The 20659-nt window shown below is 39.9% G+C and overlaps 1 protein-coding gene across 2 annotated transcripts in view; it reads right to left on the bottom strand.

Moving 5' to 3' along the window:
* Nucleotides 1-20659, bottom strand: part of usp45 (ubiquitin specific peptidase 45) — a 39199-nt gene that overhangs the window by 4706 nt on the left and 13834 nt on the right. For both annotated transcript variants that reach the window (XM_085422552.1, XM_085422551.1), the window contains exons 7-17: nt 18091-18186; nt 17748-17878; nt 8679-8766; nt 5483-5564; nt 4933-5024; nt 4174-4230; nt 3817-3948; nt 1687-2353; nt 1053-1150; nt 852-938; nt 535-679 (exon numbers count right to left, since the gene is read on the bottom strand). In XM_085422552.1, the coding sequence (XP_085278678.1) occupies nt 535-679; nt 852-938; nt 1053-1150; nt 1687-2353; nt 3817-3948; nt 4174-4230; nt 4933-5024; nt 5483-5564; nt 8679-8766; nt 17748-17878; nt 18091-18186 (1675 nt within the window). The remainder of the gene's footprint in view (nt 1-534; nt 680-851; nt 939-1052; nt 1151-1686; nt 2354-3816; nt 3949-4173; nt 4231-4932; nt 5025-5482; nt 5565-8678; nt 8767-17747; nt 17879-18090; nt 18187-20659) is intronic.

Here is a 20659-nt window from a genome sequence, read left to right as displayed (position 1 = left end):
TTTCAAGCTTAGCTGAGTTAAAATGAAATTATTGTAGTAAGTTACTTTAATACTTTTACATTGAGCAGCTATAGCAGGAAGAAGAAATGTTGAGGAAGACAAACTTTCATTTAATAGAGATGTCACAAGGCCTTAAGATAAGAAATTGCTCGATTGACCAGTCTGTCAGCATTCATTGTAGAGATGTGAGACCTGTGTGTCATCGCCAACTAAAAGCTCCTATTGTAAGACATAATTTCTTAACATTATTTTGGAAGCAGCAAGGAAAACTTCTTCCTTGAGGTTTTCAGCTATTTTTCAGCTTTTCTGCAAACCTGGACACGATATAAAAAGAAAATGAAAGAGGGAAAGAGAAAAACATGGCTCCAAAGAACACAAAAAACTTCCATTCAACCTGCTCTTTGTGGAGGACATCTTTGAGGTTACAGGGGAGTCAGGGTTTTATTGCCAAAACACTGACTAAGCTTACAAAAACACAGAAAGAAAATAACAGATAGAAGGTCTTGAAAGAGCTCAGGAGAGCTGGCCCCTGACCTGACAGGTTCTTGTGCTGTTGTTCTGTTTTCCTCTGTGGAGCGCGCACTTTTACATATGCAGTGTAGTGGCCTCCACGCATTGAGCCACTGTGTTCGACAATCCCGTACAGGCTGTAGAGGACACGCTCACCGACTGCCAGGTTCTAGTGGGAAAAAAAAGAAAGAAAGATTAGCAAAAAGTAAAACTAAACTTTAAAAAAAAAAAAACTACCACCAACCAAGGACTTTCATTACAAGCTGAACCAACAAAGTGATGTAGTCACGGAAAAAATCTGAAGGTGCAGGAAAGTTTTCAGAAAATTTAAACTGTAAAACCTTGCAGGACGCAGAGCAGAAAGGAGCCAGATCCAGGATCAGAGGAAAGTCAACATGGCGGTTCACCTTACGGAGGTTCATCCCTGCCTTAAAGGAGAGAAAAAAACCAACAAAATCACACACGTACACACACCAATCAACAATTAGGCTCTCAAACTTACTGATGATTTTGCTGAAGAAAACAGAGTTATGGCTGCCTACCTGGTGGAAGCGTTTCAGGTGCAATGTGATGACAGGAGGCAGTGAGGATATGAGCATCTGCTTCCTAGCGCTGGTGTAAACCTTCTCCACTTTCTTATCTATGCAAACACAAAAACACAGTAATGTCAGCTACAACTATTAACTACTTGAGTAATTTAGACAAACACAGAAGCAAGCCAAAATAATATCAGCCACTCAGTATGGGCAGTATGGATTCCTGGACGTCCGTTCAAACTTGAGCGGTCGTTTTAGAGCAGCAGCCTGATATGTGAAGACATGCAGCAGCTCATGAGAGTGAGTCCCCAGATCCAAGGCCTGAGATTTCAGCTCTGTGTATGTTATGACTCACACTACAAAGAAGTGGACCGCTACAGGATTGGACAGACAATTTTCTGTGTATGTTCTTATTCTTTCCCACCCACAACGACAAAAATACCAACTCCACACAACCAACTGTAAAGAATGTGAAGAATACTCCGATGGAAGATTTTGCGTGTAGCATACAGACAACCTGTGGTCTGGGATTCAAATGTACAATAATCTGGAAATAATTTAAAATATGCTTGTAAAGAAAATGCTGGTTCCTCATCCTCAAAGCATTGTACTCTGCTTCCAGATGCTTGTTTTCTTTTACCTGCTGAGCTGCTCTTGCGCAGCTGCTTCATCCTACGTTCAGTGCAGCTCTCACAGAGCAGCCTGTTGTTGCCCATCAACAGCTCCACAGAGGTGAACTGGTGGAGGCAGGACTGGATGGAGCACTCCTTGGAACTGGGTGTGTAACTGTGGGACAGAGCCTGGAAGGCCCCCTGGTGGTGCTGATGGTGGAGATTGTCTCGGCTCTGTGTTTCTCCGTGCTCCTCTGGAGAACAGTGTGCAGATGGAGAGCAGTCCCCAGAGCTGAAGCTCAGGTTGACTTTAGAGACGGCGCTAACTAGCTGTTCCACAGCGCCGCCTTGCCTTGTGGAAGACGATGAAGAAGGAGATGAGGCGGAGACAGGCGTAGGGGACGGAGTGAGGGTGGAGGTGGATGATGGGGTAGACATGTGCCTGTGGCTGTGGCTCTGGTTGGAGGAACGTGGCGTCCACTCGCTCTCAGAGGCCTCGCTGTCGGCGTCATTGCTGCTGTCTTGAGCGCCCGAGTCTCTCTCGCTGCCGTCCGACAGGCTGCCGGCAGCCGCCATCTTACAAACTGAGACGCAGTGGCTTGATCCACCTGCAACACCTTCGTCCTCTGGTCGGTCCCCACTAAAGCCTGCTCCTTTCTCCTCCACAGAGCTGGAAGACCTCCTGCTCTGTTGCTTCTGTGGAAAGGGAGAACACGTACATTATCATTATCATGCACACTGAAGACTGGATGCACACAGGATACTGCATTTTTATTTTAAATTCTCATTCATTAAAAAAAATAAAATACAATTCTCATATCTGTACACAAGCATTCTAAGAGTCTTTCTAAAGGAACTCTCACCAAAACTAAAAACCACAACAGTCCATCTAATGCATAATCATGCATTAGAAAAACAGAAACCAATGTCAGAGAAACCAAATACCTACAGCAGTTTTCATATAAAGGAAAGAGAAAAGACCAAGATCATAACAAGGACAACCAGAAGCACTCTGAGAGAGAAAACCTCTGCCAAGGCAGCTCACTCTCTGGGCAGTATTTACTTTTCAGAGAACAGCATTGCATTTTCTATATATTCAGTTTGTTTCCTTTGTTCTTTTTAAAGGTACTTTGAGAAGTTTGTAGTTTGGTTTCGTTATTTATCCTGGTGAACCCCATTATAATGTACTCGATGATGAGTACAATTATTCTTTAGTTTTCTTTATTTATGTGGACATTGTTTCAATCTTTAGTTAGAAGAAAAAAAAAACGTTATTATTTTCTTTTCCTAAAAAAACAAACAAACAAAAACCCCAAAACAATTAATGCCGTGTATTTGAATTGTTATAACTGTTACTGTAATGCATATAAAGTCAGAAGAAAATCAACTATACTCAAAATGTATTAAATAGCTCTAGCTCTTTAAATAGCATTGTTAGAGCCAATCTGTAGAGAAATATTTTTGATACTGTTTCAGTTATTGTTACATGTTTAATTTTGTATGATATGTTGTTAGAGAATAAATGCTGCGTGTTTAATTTGTGTCGGGTAAGAAAACATTACAGCGCATGTGTTGTAGCAGGTTAGAGTGAGCCAGGACGGCAATGGAAGTGTGCGCTGTAGCAGCAAATAGTTTTTTGACCGTGACATCTTTTGTTTGTATGTACGAGTCAGAAATAAATCTGAACAGCTCACATTAAGAAGTGGAAGAATTATTTTTTCGAAGCTTGGGACAGAAATTCGCCACTACAAGCATTATTAATCACTTTGACCCTGAGGTCAATAAATTGTAATATTTTTATAGTACTTTCTATATGTTGACAATACACACCATACTTGTAAGAATCATAGTTCCTAAGTTCTAAGGCTTTTTGTTAATTTGCAGATAATAAGTTGGTCTTGCAGATCTTGGTGGTTGCCATTCATGGTCAAATTTCAATGGATTGCTAACACATATCTACACCCAGAAAAAGTTTTAGGAGAATTCATTCAAAACTGTCCATACGATTGCATTTCTAGACAGAACAACATGCACACAAACACTACCAAAAACATAACCTTCTTGGCAGCGGTAATAATAATAATAATAATAATAATAATAATAATAATAATGATGATGCTCAAGAAAAGGAGCAGAATAGACCTGTACAACAGTCTCACCTGTCCACTCAGCTTCCTGGTATTTCTGTTGACAGAGTGTGTTGCAGAAGGAACCTGCTCACTGTGAGCTGTGTGGCTCTCCTGCTCCCGGGTGCCCTTCCCCAGCCTACCAGGGTTGGAAGGTTTTGATATCTGAGCACAACAAAAACATGAAGGTGCAAAGAAAAAGTTTCAACAAGGACTTTGAACTGATTTCAGCAGATGGGGTTGGCCAGTAAAAAACAAAACAAAACATAAAACAGAGAAATGCACCACTAACCCAGCAATCTGTGAGATAACTACCAGCTCAAACTGTCTCAGAGAGTTAATTTGTATCCTTTAAATGATCCACAATGAATGTAATTTACAGCAGCTCACCCTCTCCTCTATAATGGGCAAAGAGATGTCAATGAAGGCTTCCTTTACTGTGGATATCTGAAAGATAAATAACTGCAAGTCAGTGTCATGATATAAACTTTTAATCTCTTCAACAGTTAAAATCATAGTTCTGCTGCAGTCTAAGAGAAGATGACTGAAAATGCTTTCATTTCCTCTCCTCTTTCTTAGCTCCACACCTGCTGCTCTCCATCTTCAATGATACTCTTTAGTTTGCATAGAGGCATGTGCTTTGTTAACCACTCTAAGCTTCCACAATTTACTGTAAATGCCTGCTGTAAACAGTTGGTATTCGAGCTGGTCCTTGAAATGATTTATGTTTGTTTTTCCACTGACTTCCATTTGTTACCGCTGATTAATTCTGGAATGTTTCCTGGACGTCACAGCTGGTAAAGAAATCTTGTTGCTTAGTTTTGTTGTCTTTTCATTTCTGGTTAGAGATAAATGTCTGCCAATTTCTGACTAACTGAAAAATACCAGTGCTGCTCCTGTGACAATCATTCAAAGCAAAAAAAAATCAAATAATTAAGGCATGAAATGTCTCACAATGAGTCCTAACTAGGTTACACGGCTATTAAAAAGCGACTCGTGTCAGAGCTGGTTGGTTTAAGAAATGCCAGCTTGTCAACCCTCATGTGCTTCATACGTTCTAATTCTACAGAGGGGAAAAAACCCTACAGAGCAGTGCCTGATTGGTTCTTCCCGACTATTCAGGTCCTTTGCTTTATTTCACTCGCTTACGTGCTCGCACTCTTCACACATGATTGTGTTTGTGAGCTCGCCGACAAAGATGCGGTCGACAAAGTTCATCTTCACACCTTCTTTCCCGTATGCTGATGGAGAAAAAGACAAAAGGTTTTCTTTTATTATTTATGCATGAAAATTGTGATTATTGCTGTTACAAGATTACCTTCAAAATTTTCAACACTATAATTTCCATTTTAAACACTATTAAGCATCACAATTTACAATCACTATTGAGAATTAATGAGATCAAAAAGTGCAAATAAAGGACTACTTTCACTGCTGAGACAAAGGAAGAACATGGGTCAATAAAAAACAAGTGACACAGATCATAATTAACTATTTAAATTTATTAGCTGCTGTATAAATAACTGATTATACACAATCAATTTTGGATACACAACTGGAAGGGTGCGCTAAAACATGAGGATATTTATTCTTCTCTTCATGAAACTGTCCTCTGCTTCAGGAGTAAATTAACTGCATTTCCTCCAAATGCCACAAGATGGAACTATTGATCTCTGCCGTGTGCCGCCTCCATACGAACCTTTGACTTGGCGTTTGGTCTCCTCGTCTGCTGTCTTCTCTGTAGGATTGTTGAACGCCTTTAAAATGCCTGCTTTCACCCTCTGCATATAACAAAACCAGAAAAATACTAGAAGTCACATTTGAGGTAATATTGATAAATCAAATTAATTATATAAATGATGCAAATAAAATGCATTTTTGGGGGGATATTTCTTGAATTCTCTTTATTACATCCATTATTGACATATCACAATCTCGCCTGCAGCTGAGCCTGACAGGTATACCCATTATAAGCATCATTAGTGTAAAATAATTATTGTGCTTGTCCAAAAATGTTATCATGTAAATCACTTAATTAAATGTGCATGTTCGTGTGTGTGTCGTTGTCTTATTGGAGGTGACATGGTCAGTGAGTGTGTTGTGAGAGAGCTGTGAAGAGGCACAGCCACAGTAAAGCACCAATCAATAGATAATTGGCCATGGTCCATGTCTGAGTCGAGACCAGTCGGCCCCCATTGTCCCGGGACCCACACACTGCACTGGCTATTTAGGTCAAAAAACCCTGTTAATCCCAGCCCGGCCAGTCTGCACCTCATTCAGAGAGCGTGGTCAAACCAGGATGTGGCTCTCCTACTAATTAATTACCAGTAACCCCCATGCTCTCTATCTCTCTCCCCCAAAAGTAACAGCATGCACTGTCTCACACAGGATGGGCCAAAGGGAGGGGAATCTGGTCGGGGGGCGTGAAGAGAGTTGGTACAAGTGTGCAGGGGTGGAAACTAAAATGAAGACAGGGCAAAGAAGGACAGTCCATGCCCTGGGAGGGTAATACCTCCCATCTCAGCTAATTGGTGATAATTGACTGGGTCTAAATTAGCATATTCAGATCTCTGATACTAATGGCCATTAAACACAAACACTTAGGGCCTCTAAAAGGTTGGCTACACACAGAGGAACACAATATCGTGGCTCTCCCGCTCTCTTATACACACACACACACACACACACACACACACACACACACACACACACACACACACAATGATGTGGATGTACTATCACTAATATTCAATTTGTGTGTTCATACAAATAAGAAGCAAATGGGTTTATTCCAGTTATGAATGAATCAACGTTTCATGAATTGATGTGTGCATCCTGTTTTTCTGTTTGAGAACACGGGATAATAATAATGCTTTGATTTTTACAAGAAACATTAGTAACTGGTATGACTTATGAGTTTTAAAAAAGGCATTCGCTAATGTAGGATTAAAATGCCACTGAATCTCTGAATGTGCTGCATAAATGAGTTTCTGAGTCAATGAATAGCGGAGGCCATACCCCCCCTCCCTCTTTACCTCCTTGATTGGATTGGGAGACGGGCTGATGAGTGTGTGTGCATGTGTGTTTGGGAGGAGGCTGTGGGCGACCCTCAAGCACAATGGGACGGCCCTGGAGCTCATTCAGCAGCTGTGGGTTTCCCAAGATCACACAATGATGCCGGTTATGCCACTTGCAAGTCCCCTAAGTGGCACAACTGTTACTGTTCACAAGTTTGAATGGGAACAGGGGAGCCGAGCCCGTGGCCCTTTCGTGGGCCCGGGGCTGACCACTAAACACACCCGCTAACTTCTCCTCCTTGGTTTCACACAGCCACTGGTGGGATCACACCCTCCAATGGGCTGTTGTGGGGTCTCCTAATTGCCCCATGAAGGGTTGTGGGGGCAGGGGTTCTCTGTACTTGCCAAAAACATGGCACCATAAGCTTTGACCACAACTGCTGGCTAAAGATGACATGGGTTTATGTGAGCGAACAAAGCCACCCACAAAAACACAGATGAATGTCTTATGGTGATAGCCATCTAGGATAAGTTTTAAGATCTTTACTGAATTACAGCACAATGCATATGTGGAGCAGTTGATAGGACTAACAACAAGTAAGACAATGATTAGCTCCTCATGGCTTTTGAAATAAACACAGTTGTAATACCGCTGGAGCTAAAAATCAACCATCTGAATTATTCCGATGCATTTTTTAACTTAATTATTAGCATGTGAGATTGAACTATCATCACCAAGTTACTAATGTGCATTTTTTTTAAAGCAATCGAGCTGAGTGTTTGAGCAAACTTTAAAAATCAAGCACCTCTGTGAGGTTGTACTTTGTGTTATCCATCCAATTTAGGTTTGGATATTTATATGTTGACATGAGGTGTGATCATGTTTGTCACTCTGCTCATACAAAAAATAAGTCAATAGATAAAATCCATTAAATTTGTCTACTTTCCCCTTCAAGGTCGACTCCCTGATCACCACCTTTAGCTGTTCGTTTTCAGTCATGGAAGTCCTATTCTGATAATTTCCACAAGTAAATATCAACTTCTGTGTCTAACTGACCCGATGTTTTTTCTCACTGGCAATAAGAGCTGAGTCTGTGGCCATGACCCAGAGACCAAACAGCACTCTTCACTGAAAGAGTCTGCAGCATCCAAGACTGAAGGCAGCAGCAGCATGACCAGAAGCAAGCTTATGTTAGGTTTTTTCCAGACATTAAAAGGGTGTACCATAAATTCATCCAGCAGGCTCAGACTGTCAAGACAGAGCTCCCTTTGTAAGACTTTGATGTTTTTAAGACAAGAGTTTGGTGAAAACTTGAACTGCAGTGCCAGCAACTTTGATCCAGCACACACAAGTTTTGTGTGGCAAAAAGAACAAAATTCTCACTTCCCCAGAATTTAAATTTAGGTTAAAAGGTCAATTTTTGGACATACTGCAGGTGATTCAACACCCATTGCAAAGCATAAATGTAAGAGGACAGAAAGGGACTTCCACAAAGTGAGCTAAAAACAGCAGATAATCTCGAAACAGAGGAGGCTGAAGGAATCTAGACGGAAATTAAATCTTGTTTTTGTATCACATATTTCCTAGTCAGCAGAAAACTATACCTAAGCACATTGAAACTAAAACACATAAATCTATTGCCTTAATGTTTGCTATAACCTTAATATGTATTCATGTTGTTCATATTTTCTGCAAATTTATCTCATACAAAATGTTCTAAATGCACCTGAATGAAGACGACAAAAATAAACCACAAACACTTTGTGCTTGATTGAAGAACATAATCTAACAAAACATCGCCCAATTCTTATTCTGGGCTTAGAAAAATCGTATGGATTATTGAAATACATGAAAGCCTATTATGTATGAAGGCATACTTTAGTTTCTTCTACTCGTATGGAGTCCAGTAAGTAGTGCAGAAGCTCCTGGCTGTCTTGTTGTTGGTAGCCCTTGAAGCATGGAGCTCTGGAGAAAAACAGAAACATATATTTTTTTTAGAAAAAAAAAAACACAACAAAAAACCCAAAAAAAAAATAAACAAACAAAAAAAAAAAAAAAAAAAAAAACACCCAGAAAACAAAGTTAAGACTAACTGAAGGATGGATGTTTGTGAAAACAGTGACAACATCAAACGTGGGAGTGAATCTGACTCAAAAGAGTCTGTTGTTTGTGCACAAAAACTGAACACGTTATCGAGTCTAGAAGAAAACCACTGAACACAAAGCAATTAGAATCCATGGCAAAACACGCAAAAAGAAGAAACCGTGCGTCAAGGTCTCTCAAGAGTTTTCACTGCTGGATCTGTGAAATCCTATCTGCCACTATAACTCCTCCTTTCACAATCCAGGTGGACGCAGTATAAAACTTATACACTTAAAGGACCAACAAACAATTTGTTAAAGTTATTTTGGTGGACAGAATATTTTCTTCATACAGTCATGTTAGCAGAAACCCAAACAAGACATTTTGAATTGTCCCTAGATATGATTTAAAACCAGAACATCAATGACAGAGTAGCTCATTAGGCTCATGACCCAAGACAAATCACAGATTTTAAATGTTTGTGCAGGGCAGAAAGAAAGCTGCAAGTCCACTTGTCGTTGGTTGGCTCTAATGCGCAATATAATGAGAATTAAAATCCACCGAGAAGTCGAGGACGCTTGCAAACAGTCATATCCAGGATCTTAGGTTAACAACTTCACTAAATGGCCTGAATAGAATATTGTTCAGTACATCATAATTGGGTGCTCATAAAACCACAAAAACAACCTTGAGCTTGAGCACAGGTTGGGTGAACTCACACACAGTGATCACATGTTTGATTATATTCTGACCAAAACTGTAGGAGGAGGAGCAATTTTAGTGAATGTGAACTAGGGCTGCCACGATTTGTCGACTAGTCACGATTACGTCGACTATCAAAATCGTCGACGACTGATTTAATAGTCGACGCGTCGTTTGAAACTTTGTACGATCACAAAAGACGCAGGAATAAGTGGCAGGATTTAAGAGTGTAATAACGGACTGAAACAGAAGATGGCAGCATTGCATGTACAAGGATGTCAGCTACCGTTAAACCCCGAAGAAGAAGAAGAAGAAGAAGAAGAAGAAGCAGCTGTGTCCCAGAATTCATAGCGCGGCCCAGCGCAGTTTCCAACAATGGCGGCAGCTAGTTAGTTTTAATGTTACTCTTATTATTCTTTCTGGGTCACAAAATAAACGTTTAACATATTTTCAGGCGAGAATGTAGCTGTGTAAACATTAAATATCTGCTCAGTTTATCAGGACACCGCATATTTTCAAAAGCGCTCCGACGTTTTCGGAGACATCTGTTACCCACTAGCTCGTTAGCGAGCCGGGGGCTAGGCTCACTAGCGCCGTGAGAACACCGGACTCCCCGCAAATCGTTTTCAAACCCACCGCCGTCTTTCGCTACTCAGGTTAAATATATATGAGTCACTTAGATAACTTAAAAATGTTATTGTTTGGCTTTTTTTTTAGTATTTTATTTGTTCCTGAGTAAATCAGTTTGTCTGAGATTAAAGTTATAGTTTTTACACAGCTGAATAAACGTCAAGCAGACAGCTGATTATCAGAAGTGTGAGATGCTCCAGAATATACTCCAGTGTCCTGTTATATTTTAGATAGCAAGGAGTTTATTAATCTTCACCGAAACAATCTGCAAATTTCATTAAAATTCAATAAACTATCATCTTGTCTTTATTTTTAGTTAGCACAGACCTTAAACACTTAAAGCTGTAAGCTAATGATAGTTATATAAGAGCAGATGCTGCTGGTGCAATAAGCTGTAGTTTTACGTCTAATGGATGATGATCTGATTAGTCGACTAATCGCAAAAATAATCGGTGACTAGTCGACTATCAAAATAATCGTTTGTGGCAGCCCTAATGTGAACAGACCACCAGATGAGCTCTAGCTCCATCTGAGTAACCCCATTACCAGGATGAACACCTATTTGCTACTAGCAAATGAACTGTGTGAAAGCAGGTCCCCCTCAGATAAAATTAAACATCTTCTTTTTGTGAAAGCAGTTGCTTATTACACTGAACTTCAATAAATTATAAATTCATTATACTTTATTATAAAAAAAAATTATACTGGATGAAAAAAAAAGATTTAAATAAGTCTTATTAAATACCATTCTTCCATCCATAAAAAAGTAAAAAATAAATACAATGAAGCTCTCTAAGCAATATAAGAAGAGGTTCATAGGCAAGTCACCACTCCTCTATGTTGGATACTTCCACAAAACAGACTTTCTGCTGTGCACAAATCTTCTTGGTAAAGCGAATGGACACCATTAGAGTGGTTAGAGGGGAGGCTCTCCTTGGCTCCGACCCCTGGCTGTCCACGGTGAAGCAGATGTGAGGACAGATGCCAGGGGCAGATGGGTAGCCAAGGTTGGAGCTACTGCAACCTGTTGGGCCGAGGCAACCACATAACCAAAGGACAGGTTGGTTCAACAGGGATAACACATACTGAGAGGCCACATTCCTGATTAGACAACATTGAGGGTGGTCAGAGGTGGGCAGTGCGTAGTAGTGGGTTAACTCCTTTCAAGCCATTGTGGAGCTTTTGCTATGCTATGATCTTTGTATGTTAAGTTTCTTTGTTTGCCAAAATGTTCTGAATAGGAATGCTGCACACCTGTTCCTGTCTGATGAAAGCAGTTAATCCTATTATAATTATTAAAAAGGAATGCAGTGTGTCAAATATAAATTCTGACCAATACATTCTCCTAATGACATTCCTAATCCTACTTATGTGGGAAGATCACTCAGACCAAAACAGCTTTTTACACCCTTGACACATTGCCATGAACAAATGGATGTCCAGGAGAGAAATGGCCAAGCACCTCTCTTCAACACAGGTCAGAACCTGTAAATCTGGAGGAGATCAAAGTTGCCCCACATACTCGCATCTAATCCTAATCTCTGTCTTTCATGCCTCTTTTTGTGCAAACAGAAGGCAACGTGCAGGGGTGAAGATGGTACAGAGAACATATGTTATTTACTGGCGAGCCTCCAGGAAGAGCAGCAAGTAAAGGAATGCCTCCATCTAGCTTTGCCAACTGAATTTGTTGATCAACTAAAAGAGAGAAATATGAAGACAAAACAGAGAGGAGAATGCGTGAGACAGAAAAAAAAGGGGGGGAAAGAGAGAGGCAGTGAAAAAGAAAAAAAAATGAATGCACATGGTTGGTATCAGTGGGAATGAGGAGGTCTGGAAGTTCATCCCAGTGGAGACAAAGCAGAAGGGCCCTGTAGCCCTGCTCTCAATCTGGCCAATACAAACAGCTGCGGTGCTAACACAATTAATAGCCGGATGAGTTAGTACCAGACACAAGGCCACACAAGCTCCCCCCAAGTCGAACACACACACACACACACACACACACACACACACACACACACACACACACACACACACACACACACACACACACACACACGTTTATTATTATTAGTCCTTTACTCTTAGACGGCTTTAAAACATTGCAGTTCAATGTTTGCATTCACTGCAGCATTTAAACACTATGAATAATTTCAAATTAAAAATAATAAACATTTGTTGTCACTCTGAGAACATTGTTAGTTTAACTACTGACTTCACTAATGGGAAATTGAGAGACAAACCCCCCAAAAACATTCATTCTGACTACATGGATTGGTCTGCACCCTCACTGATGCTGACATACTAGTGCTGTATAAGAGAAAGAAAACTCATATATCATGACACAGTAACGTATTTAAAGGTTGATTCGTCAATGAGAAATGGCACAATGTTTGAAACTGTAATATAAAAAGATTTTATGCCTATTGAAATATTCCATAAAAACGCACAAAAATTCTAGTGCAACAGGGAAAAAATACAAAGAAAAAAAAATCACTGAACCGCCATCAAAGATTGGCTTTGTACTTTTAATTCATATTTTTCTGGTTTTGATCATGAAGCTCTCAACATCATTATTCGAAGGTGTCCTGTGTTCACAAACCAGATAGAGAGCAGCAGAGCTGAGGGAAAGGATGTAAAGTTTCAATGCCAGCTTTGAATATGTGCACATGTCAAAATTATTATTCTTATTTTTATACCAACTCTGAATCTGTCTCTCTTCTTTTAATGTGGTGTGTGCTGTATGTGCAAGTGACCTGGATGCCAGCACTAGATGGGATCCATTGTTGTCATGTGCTATTTCTATCAGGGATGAAAGGCTTCTCACAAGGCTTATTTATGAACAATTTTTGAAAGATGTGAGTATGTGGACACAGTACACGGACAGAGAAGAGAGCCAGCATACTTTTCATTTTTTTGCACCACAAGAGTGTCCAGTGGCTGTCCTGAAAATGGAATCAGTCCTTGAAAGAAGCAGGTGTTGATGAATGCCCTCTGTGTGGCCTTTTTTCCTCCAGATTGTGCATTACACATGTGTAGCGAATGCATCCAGATAAAGTGATGGACATTAATGATGAAAATTCTCAAAAAAATGTCATTTTTAATACTTAAGACATTTCAAGTCCAGGTCCAAAAAGGAAAACAGACAAACAGTTGTGTCTGTAATTTTTTTTTTCCCGGTTGTGCCACTGACTGGCTTTGTAGTACACTGGGTACAAGCTGGGACCCTCACTGGCACCAGATACAGAGTGTGGTGCTGGCCGTCCGACACACACTGCTTGGCACTGGTCTGAGCACAGACCAGACCCCGTGCTGTTGGCAGGAGGATGAGGAAGCAAGCTGTGGGGTACTCAGCTGGTTAAGGTCAAATCCATGTGAACACACGCACATTTAACACAAAAATGGGCTCGACTTCAGGATGAGCTGAGTAGAATAGGTTGACTCATATGGCTGTTTCAAGGTGTCGGAAACAGACTGTGTTTGTCATTATAATTCAGAAGATTAGTGCTGTTTATTCCAACTTCTACCTTATTTTCAAAGCACAACAGCTCCAGCCTGCAGATTTACTTCCCTTTACCGAGAGTAAAGCCTAAATCAGAGTCTGCTCTGCGTGGGAATACTGTAAAACACTGGATCAGCCATGGCTATAATCATTAACCCCTGCTAAGTAGAAAAAAACCATTTAAACTGTGCTGATCACAGACTGAAGGCCCCATTATGCAGTGTGCTAACACAAACATACAGGGAAAGACTGATAAAGAAATGATAAAAGCGCTGTTAGCCCTCACAGGCCAAGGGCAGACCCAATCCTCTTTGAGTGAGAAGAACTTGCAGAGGATGGCAGGACATTTTCAGAGTACAGGTACTGTAAAGGTCGCTGCAACAGAAAGAAAAATGTCCCAGTAAACAAGAGCAGTTCTTGGCCTTGGCCTTTCAGATCAAAGGCTTTAGGCCTGAGTAAATGTAGATAGGCTGCTGTGAGGAGTCGTCTAAAAACAGGTGATAGCGCAGGCTATCATCAGGCTCAGAATCATGCATGTTCTGTGGTGTATAAGTAAATTTAAAAAAAGTTAAGTTGCCAATCACAACACTAACAAAAAAGCAACAAACAAAAAACAAAAACAAAACCCAAAACAACCCCCCCCCCCCCCCCCCCCAAAAAAAAAAACAACCCAGACAAAACAAAACCCCTCATTAAAAATAAATATATATTGAACACTACATACAGCCTGAAAGGAATCTGCAGCAATTGTGACCAGAGACAAGTGACTACAAGCAAAATAACTGCTGGCGATGGGAAGTGGGCGACACCCAAGAAAAATTTCTCTCAATTCCAGGTGATAGTACATACATTAGAGGCTCGCCCAGACCACTGGAACCTGGCTATCCACAAACAACCGTCCGTCAGCTTCAAAGCGATGTGTGATGAATGCGTTACTTCAGTGTTCCTCACTTTTTGAATTGGATAATTTGGCTTCAAGACATCAAGATGGCGATACCAAAAACAGTCATCCCTGCTTCCTTGCCATAAACAAGGGGTTCACCAAAACGAATAGCTCTGCACGTTTGGTTTGACGCAACCATGAAGGGGATTTATGTCTCTGGCTGGAGCAAACCAGCAACTTTTCACCTGCCAAGTGAATGTGTTAACCACTACACCATGGGATGCAAAAAGTCTACATAAACTTCATACCTGTAAAAGGCTACAACATACAATAACTTGAATGCTTATATCTCTATCCATTAGATCAGCGGTCCCCGACCCCTGGGCCTCGGACCGGTACGTGAGTCGTTTGGTACTGGGCTGCGAGAGTTGAGGCTCAGGTGTGCAATGTATGGTTTTCAGGGTTTTTATCGGTTTTCAGCGTTATTTTGTTATCGTTTTGATCGTTAACTCTGTTTTCCTGGGTCTTTTCACGCGTGTTATGAATAAATCTTCTTTTTTTCGGTACCGGTACTAGTTTTATTTTGTTGTATTTATCCGCGACACCTTAAAGGCCAGTCCGTGAAAATATTGTCGGGCATAAACCGGTCCGTGGCGCAAAAAAGGTTGGAGACCGCTGTATTAGATTATGTGAGTTGAATTTACCTTAAAAAAAAAAAAAAAGTTATAAAAACAAAACATTGATAATAAAGTGCATCAAATATTATTGTCATTGGGAATAAACATGAACGCTGTAATTGAGCAATAAAATAAAATAACATATCCCCTGTTTCCCACCTCTTTGCCATTTGAAGCATAAAAACAATGTATTAAATCTGTCATTTTACTGTACTACAATAAAGCTGTATGGAAAAATGAATAGATTAATCATTTGATACAGTTTAAACAAAGAGTAGCATAAAGTGTGGTGAAGCTTAAAGTCAAATCTGTCTATTCAAATGTATATTAGTGGAATAGATTAGTTCTACTTGAAATTAGACATGTATGAGTGCATAAGAGTGTGCAGTGCTTGCTGTCTGAATGCACAATTGCCTGCATGCGTTGCAGGGCGAGGTGGTGCCAGGTGAGGTGGCATCCCACAAACACACACTACACAAACACCCACAGAGGTCTGTCTGATAAAAGCTAGGTACCAGAATAACTGTAAAAGCCGCACCAGAGAACGATCCAGTCATCCAATGTCAAATGCTCTGGTCATCCACCTGCACTACTAAACAGTGTGAGGCCCCAGCCCCCTCCATACACACAAACACGGTGGACCCAACCAGCAGGGTACCAAGCTCAACCAATAAGTCAGCCAACCAGACACCCACACTTTTCATGTAAGAGCAAGGTCTGCCTGTCACACAGTCTGTCAGACCTTGGATCAAATGCGACACAGGTGGCACAGCCATGTGGAGAGAAGCAGGAGAACTACAAATGGCTAGCTACAGCGGTACAGTGATTTGAGTGCATGTTCCGTGTACGTCAAGGTTAGTGTGTGTGAAAGACATTCAGCAGAGACTTCACTGACCCTGAAACCAAACATTGGCAGGAGTCTGAAGCTGGTGTATGATGATTGGTGATTTTAGGTCCGCAATTACACAACCAGAGTTCAAAATGTCTGAAAGGTTTGTCAATAAAATCTGTGTACTCAAAGTACAGATACTTTTTTACTGTGCTTACGTACTATTTTCAGATATATGCAAGTTGTTTTTTTTTTCTGCCTACTTTTTGCTTTTACTCCCTACATTTTTTAAATATTTGTAAGTTTTTATTGATTATCTTGCACAAAGTATTTACATTAGGAGCGTTATAACATTCCTGAAAATAAGAAACCTGGCATTTATATGTATAGTATTTGTCCATACGCAATTTTGCTAAACATTGGAGACAAACATATGACAAACAATTTCAACTCCTCAAAGTTGTAGCAAGATGGAAGTGGTATGTCCCGATTGAATTTTCCAGATGTTTTTTATGTAAAATGTTTTTTTTTAATAAATATCTGGTTGTGATTTTAATTGTAGGCAAAAAAAGAAAAGAAAACCAAAAAAACCACAAACAAAACAAAACACACACACACACACAAAAAACAAGAAAGAAACCAACAAACCGAACAGTAGGACCGGTGGAAACAGCTGGCCCAGTCTTGATGGCATTTTCCACCTCATAGTTGTTTTACTAGGTAAGGTAAGCTATTTAGACAAAATTACTTCTTATCTCTTTAATATACTGGGTCCACTTAAACCAGGGTTTGTTGAATTTCTCTCTTTAAAGCTGCAAAGACATAGTGAGCCTCACCATTATAAATATTTGGTAGACAGTATGGTGCAGTTCTTGTATTCCTTCCAATGCTTGGAGCCATTTTCTTGTCAGGGTTTTCTTAGCTGACATTAACATAATTCTCAGTAGATATTTATCTGCTGGATTAGTTATATTTGGGAGGCCTAAGTACATATATAAGAAATCAAAGGGGATTTGTGTGCAGAAAATCTTTTTCAAACATTTGTGGATATCTTGCCTAACCCTAATTTTTGGGCAGGACCAGAATAGATGGTAGTGATTAGACTTCAGACTGCCACATACTCTGCAGGACCCTCTACAGTGTAGGCAACAGAAAATAGATACACATTTTTTATTTTCCTTCTTTGTCTTCTGATTCAAGATGAGTATCATTAGAATGAAAAAAGTTAGACGAAAGTGAAAGTGATTTCAATCTACTGAGATTATGTTATCATTACGTTAATATAGCACAAGGTTCAGTTAGCCTTGCATAAAAATAGAAGCATCCTCCACAGAAGTTTCTTACTTTAAGTGCATTTCTGAGCCTGTGCTTTTTTACTTGAGTATAGAAGTTGTATCAGTACTTCAACTTTTACTGGAGTATTTGTTACCAGTAGTATTTGTACTTCTACTTAAGTACAGAATGCCTTTGCTTTTGCCAACTCTGCTTGCTTCAGAATGAAAATATTCAAATCAACATAGCCTCTGCTCCAGCTTCACTAGCTTACATTACTTCTCATGTTCCCCACAGATGAGGGGACACATAAAGCAGAGGCTCTGGGTTCACAGGAAGTAGCAGGTGATATGAAAGGTTGTGCCTTACTTTTGGCAGAGTTGGTTGAAGAGGATTTTGGGATTGACACAGCCTTTCCCTGGATCCTTCATGTTGTGGAGGAAGGCAAACATGGCGGCAGTCAAGGGTTCTGGACTGGGCAGCACTACTGTTAGTGGACTCTGGAATAGGAAGAACACATGAAAGTAAAACATGTTGTTCTTATTTGAAGTAATTAGTATCTTGTTTATGAAATAAGGCCAGAAATACAGAAAACATGAAAATACTTCAATTTTAACTACTACTAAGTTCTAACAGCATTCAAAAATTTCTGTAATTATGCATATTAAAATATGCATAATTCTCCTTTATTAATGAGAATAATAAGCTGTACCAGATTTGTCTCTGGAGGGGGGCAGATCCTCAATTTGTACCCCTTCTCCTTCACCTCTTGGATAAGGTCAATGAGCATGTGTGTCTGGGACAGGTTCTGTGAGGAAAACAGAATCATGTTAAGACTGTTAAGCGGGGTCATCGTTTTCTAAAGGTGGGACTCGCTTATACAATATTAATGCAGTTTAACATTTTGCAATATACTGAGTACTGCAATAACATCTATTGTGATTTGTCACCTTTCCCCAACTGCAAATTATGTCCTCAAAGTTAGACTTTGTCAGTATCTGTTTCATTCATGTTATGGTTTTGTTGTAAATAATGGTCAAGCACACCAACACTGTCACTAAAACCTGCCATAAATGTTGCCAGTAAGTCTGCTATCAGTCTGCAATTTAAATTTGGGTCAAGTTGGCAATTACTTGCAATCATTTATGACAGTACAGCAATTAACTGTGATAACTCATTAAAACTCACATGTGAAATTCACATTTAACCATTACATTTGGACTTAGCAACATTCCTGCTTTATATAACCAGTATACAACCATTTGGCAGCCAGTTGAATCCTATGGAGTTGTCCTCAGTGACAAAGACTCATTCAGACTGATGGCAACATGCAGACAATCTGTCTGTATTTATGAATTAAACAGAAATTATTTTCACACTTTTGACAATCTTTCAGAGGGATTGCAGTCGGTCCAAGTCAGACTGGAACTGTTTGCGGAAACATTGCCTCTTGCAATCAAAAGTTGTTGTGAGGATCTAACACTCTCAAGGTCTAAGCAACCATTTACTCACCACAAGATGCAGAATGTGAAAAAAGGGCAATTTTTAAAAATGTACTGAAGATCCTATTTTGTAGTTGTGTGACTGAAGGTAGCTTTGTCAAACCAAGTGTGTCCAGTGTTGGATGGTTTTTCGGTTAATTTTAATTAGCTAACATTATCTCAGATGAGGTAAATGAGGTGGGCCCTCTTTTTTTCTAAGTATTAGAATTTATTTAATAAAATATTGATATTTGGTGTCTTTATATCCATACAAAATAACACAATACCAAGCTGTGTTGATTTCCCCCACCATATCTGACACTCTGCCTCTGATTTCAACTGGGGAACAATATTCATCAGGTGCATTAGATCAACTGGTTTTAACTAGAGAATATTGTACATTAAAGAAGTGGCTCCAACTGATCAAAACCACAGATTCTAAGATTTTCTTTCATAAGGCAAAGAAACAAGAAAAGCTATAATGTTTTAGAGATATAAAAATGTTTCTGCACTTAGCTTGTGGCAATATCATGTAGTCAACTAAAATAGCTGCGCAACAATGTTTTCTCCATTTTAGTATGATTTAGAAACTTGTGTCGAGTTTATCACTGAAAAAGGCAAAATTATCTATGATCTGTATGAATTAAATGCAGAGAAGATCCTTGGCGAGGAGATTGCTTGAAGCAGTCATTGTCCCTTCATGTTAGAGAAGCATCTTTTCCTCCCTTTTCAAGAGATATTTGTTTTGTCACATCCTGGCAATAAAGACTGTTGCTATGGAAAACACACAATGGAGCTGGCATTGTGAACACAGACACAGCTCATCCTCTGACAATTATGTGTTTTCACCAGAAAGATTGCAATTTTCAAGGAGACAATACAAACAGACAGGGAGAGGGAGGGAAAAGCATGTAAAGCACGCTCACTCGAATTTCAATCAACGAGGGAGACCCTGAGGGTGATTAACAAAATGGCGGAAAAAAAACAGCTTCATTGTTGAAGAGGCATGTCAGTTTGCAGTCACCATGACATGACCAGGGAAAAACTGAGGAGGGCTCTATAGCTGTGCTGTGCTGTGAACGTGCTCTGCACCAACCGAGTGCCAGTTGTGTACAGTAAAGTCTGGAAATATTTGTACAGTGATTCAAATTAAATAATCTTGGCTTTGAATGCCAATATCACATCAACCACAGAGGAATCACAACTATTTTTTGTCCAGAGTCATCCATTTTCAAGGTCTCCAATGTAAGGTCTAAAATAAAATGTCCATTTTAAATACGTTGAGTATCCTTTGAAAGCAATGACTCCCTGATGTTTAGAATCCGTGCACCTCCCTAAAGGAGGAGCTTGATACTTTGTGATGCTTTTCCAGGCCTTTATGCTGTAGTGGTCTCCAGTTGTTTGAAGGTCTTTCTGGCTTTCCAGTATTGCAAGTAAGTGATAGACTTGGCCATTGCAGTAGTTCACTTCATTACCTTCAAAAGTGTCTGGATTGCTTTCAGAATATGTTTTAACTTATCTTTGAGTTGCAAACACCAACCAGTCAACACTGTTGAAAGCGAGCTGACAATATAGTTGATACGAGTTTTACTGTCTTTCAGATCATAGTATGCTTCAGGCCACAGATCACTTGTTTGCAACTCGTGGTGAACACCCTGTGTTTTTTCCCTCCTTCACAGTGTTCTTCACCTGGCTGCATGTTCTCAAGCAGTTCTTCTTTACCATAGAAAGGATACTATGATCATCCACCACTCTTGTCTTCCACAGATGTCCAAGAGTTCATGCACATTTACTATCTAT

The sequence above is a fragment of the Rhamphochromis longiceps genome, linkage group LG11 (genome assembly GCF_057381845.1).
Source record: "Rhamphochromis longiceps isolate RC_006_pf linkage group LG11, R_longiceps_female_GT1.1, whole genome shotgun sequence".
Lineage (NCBI taxonomy): Eukaryota > Metazoa > Chordata > Actinopteri > Cichliformes > Cichlidae > Rhamphochromis > Rhamphochromis longiceps.
This window is presented reverse-complemented; position numbering and strand designations above follow the sequence as displayed.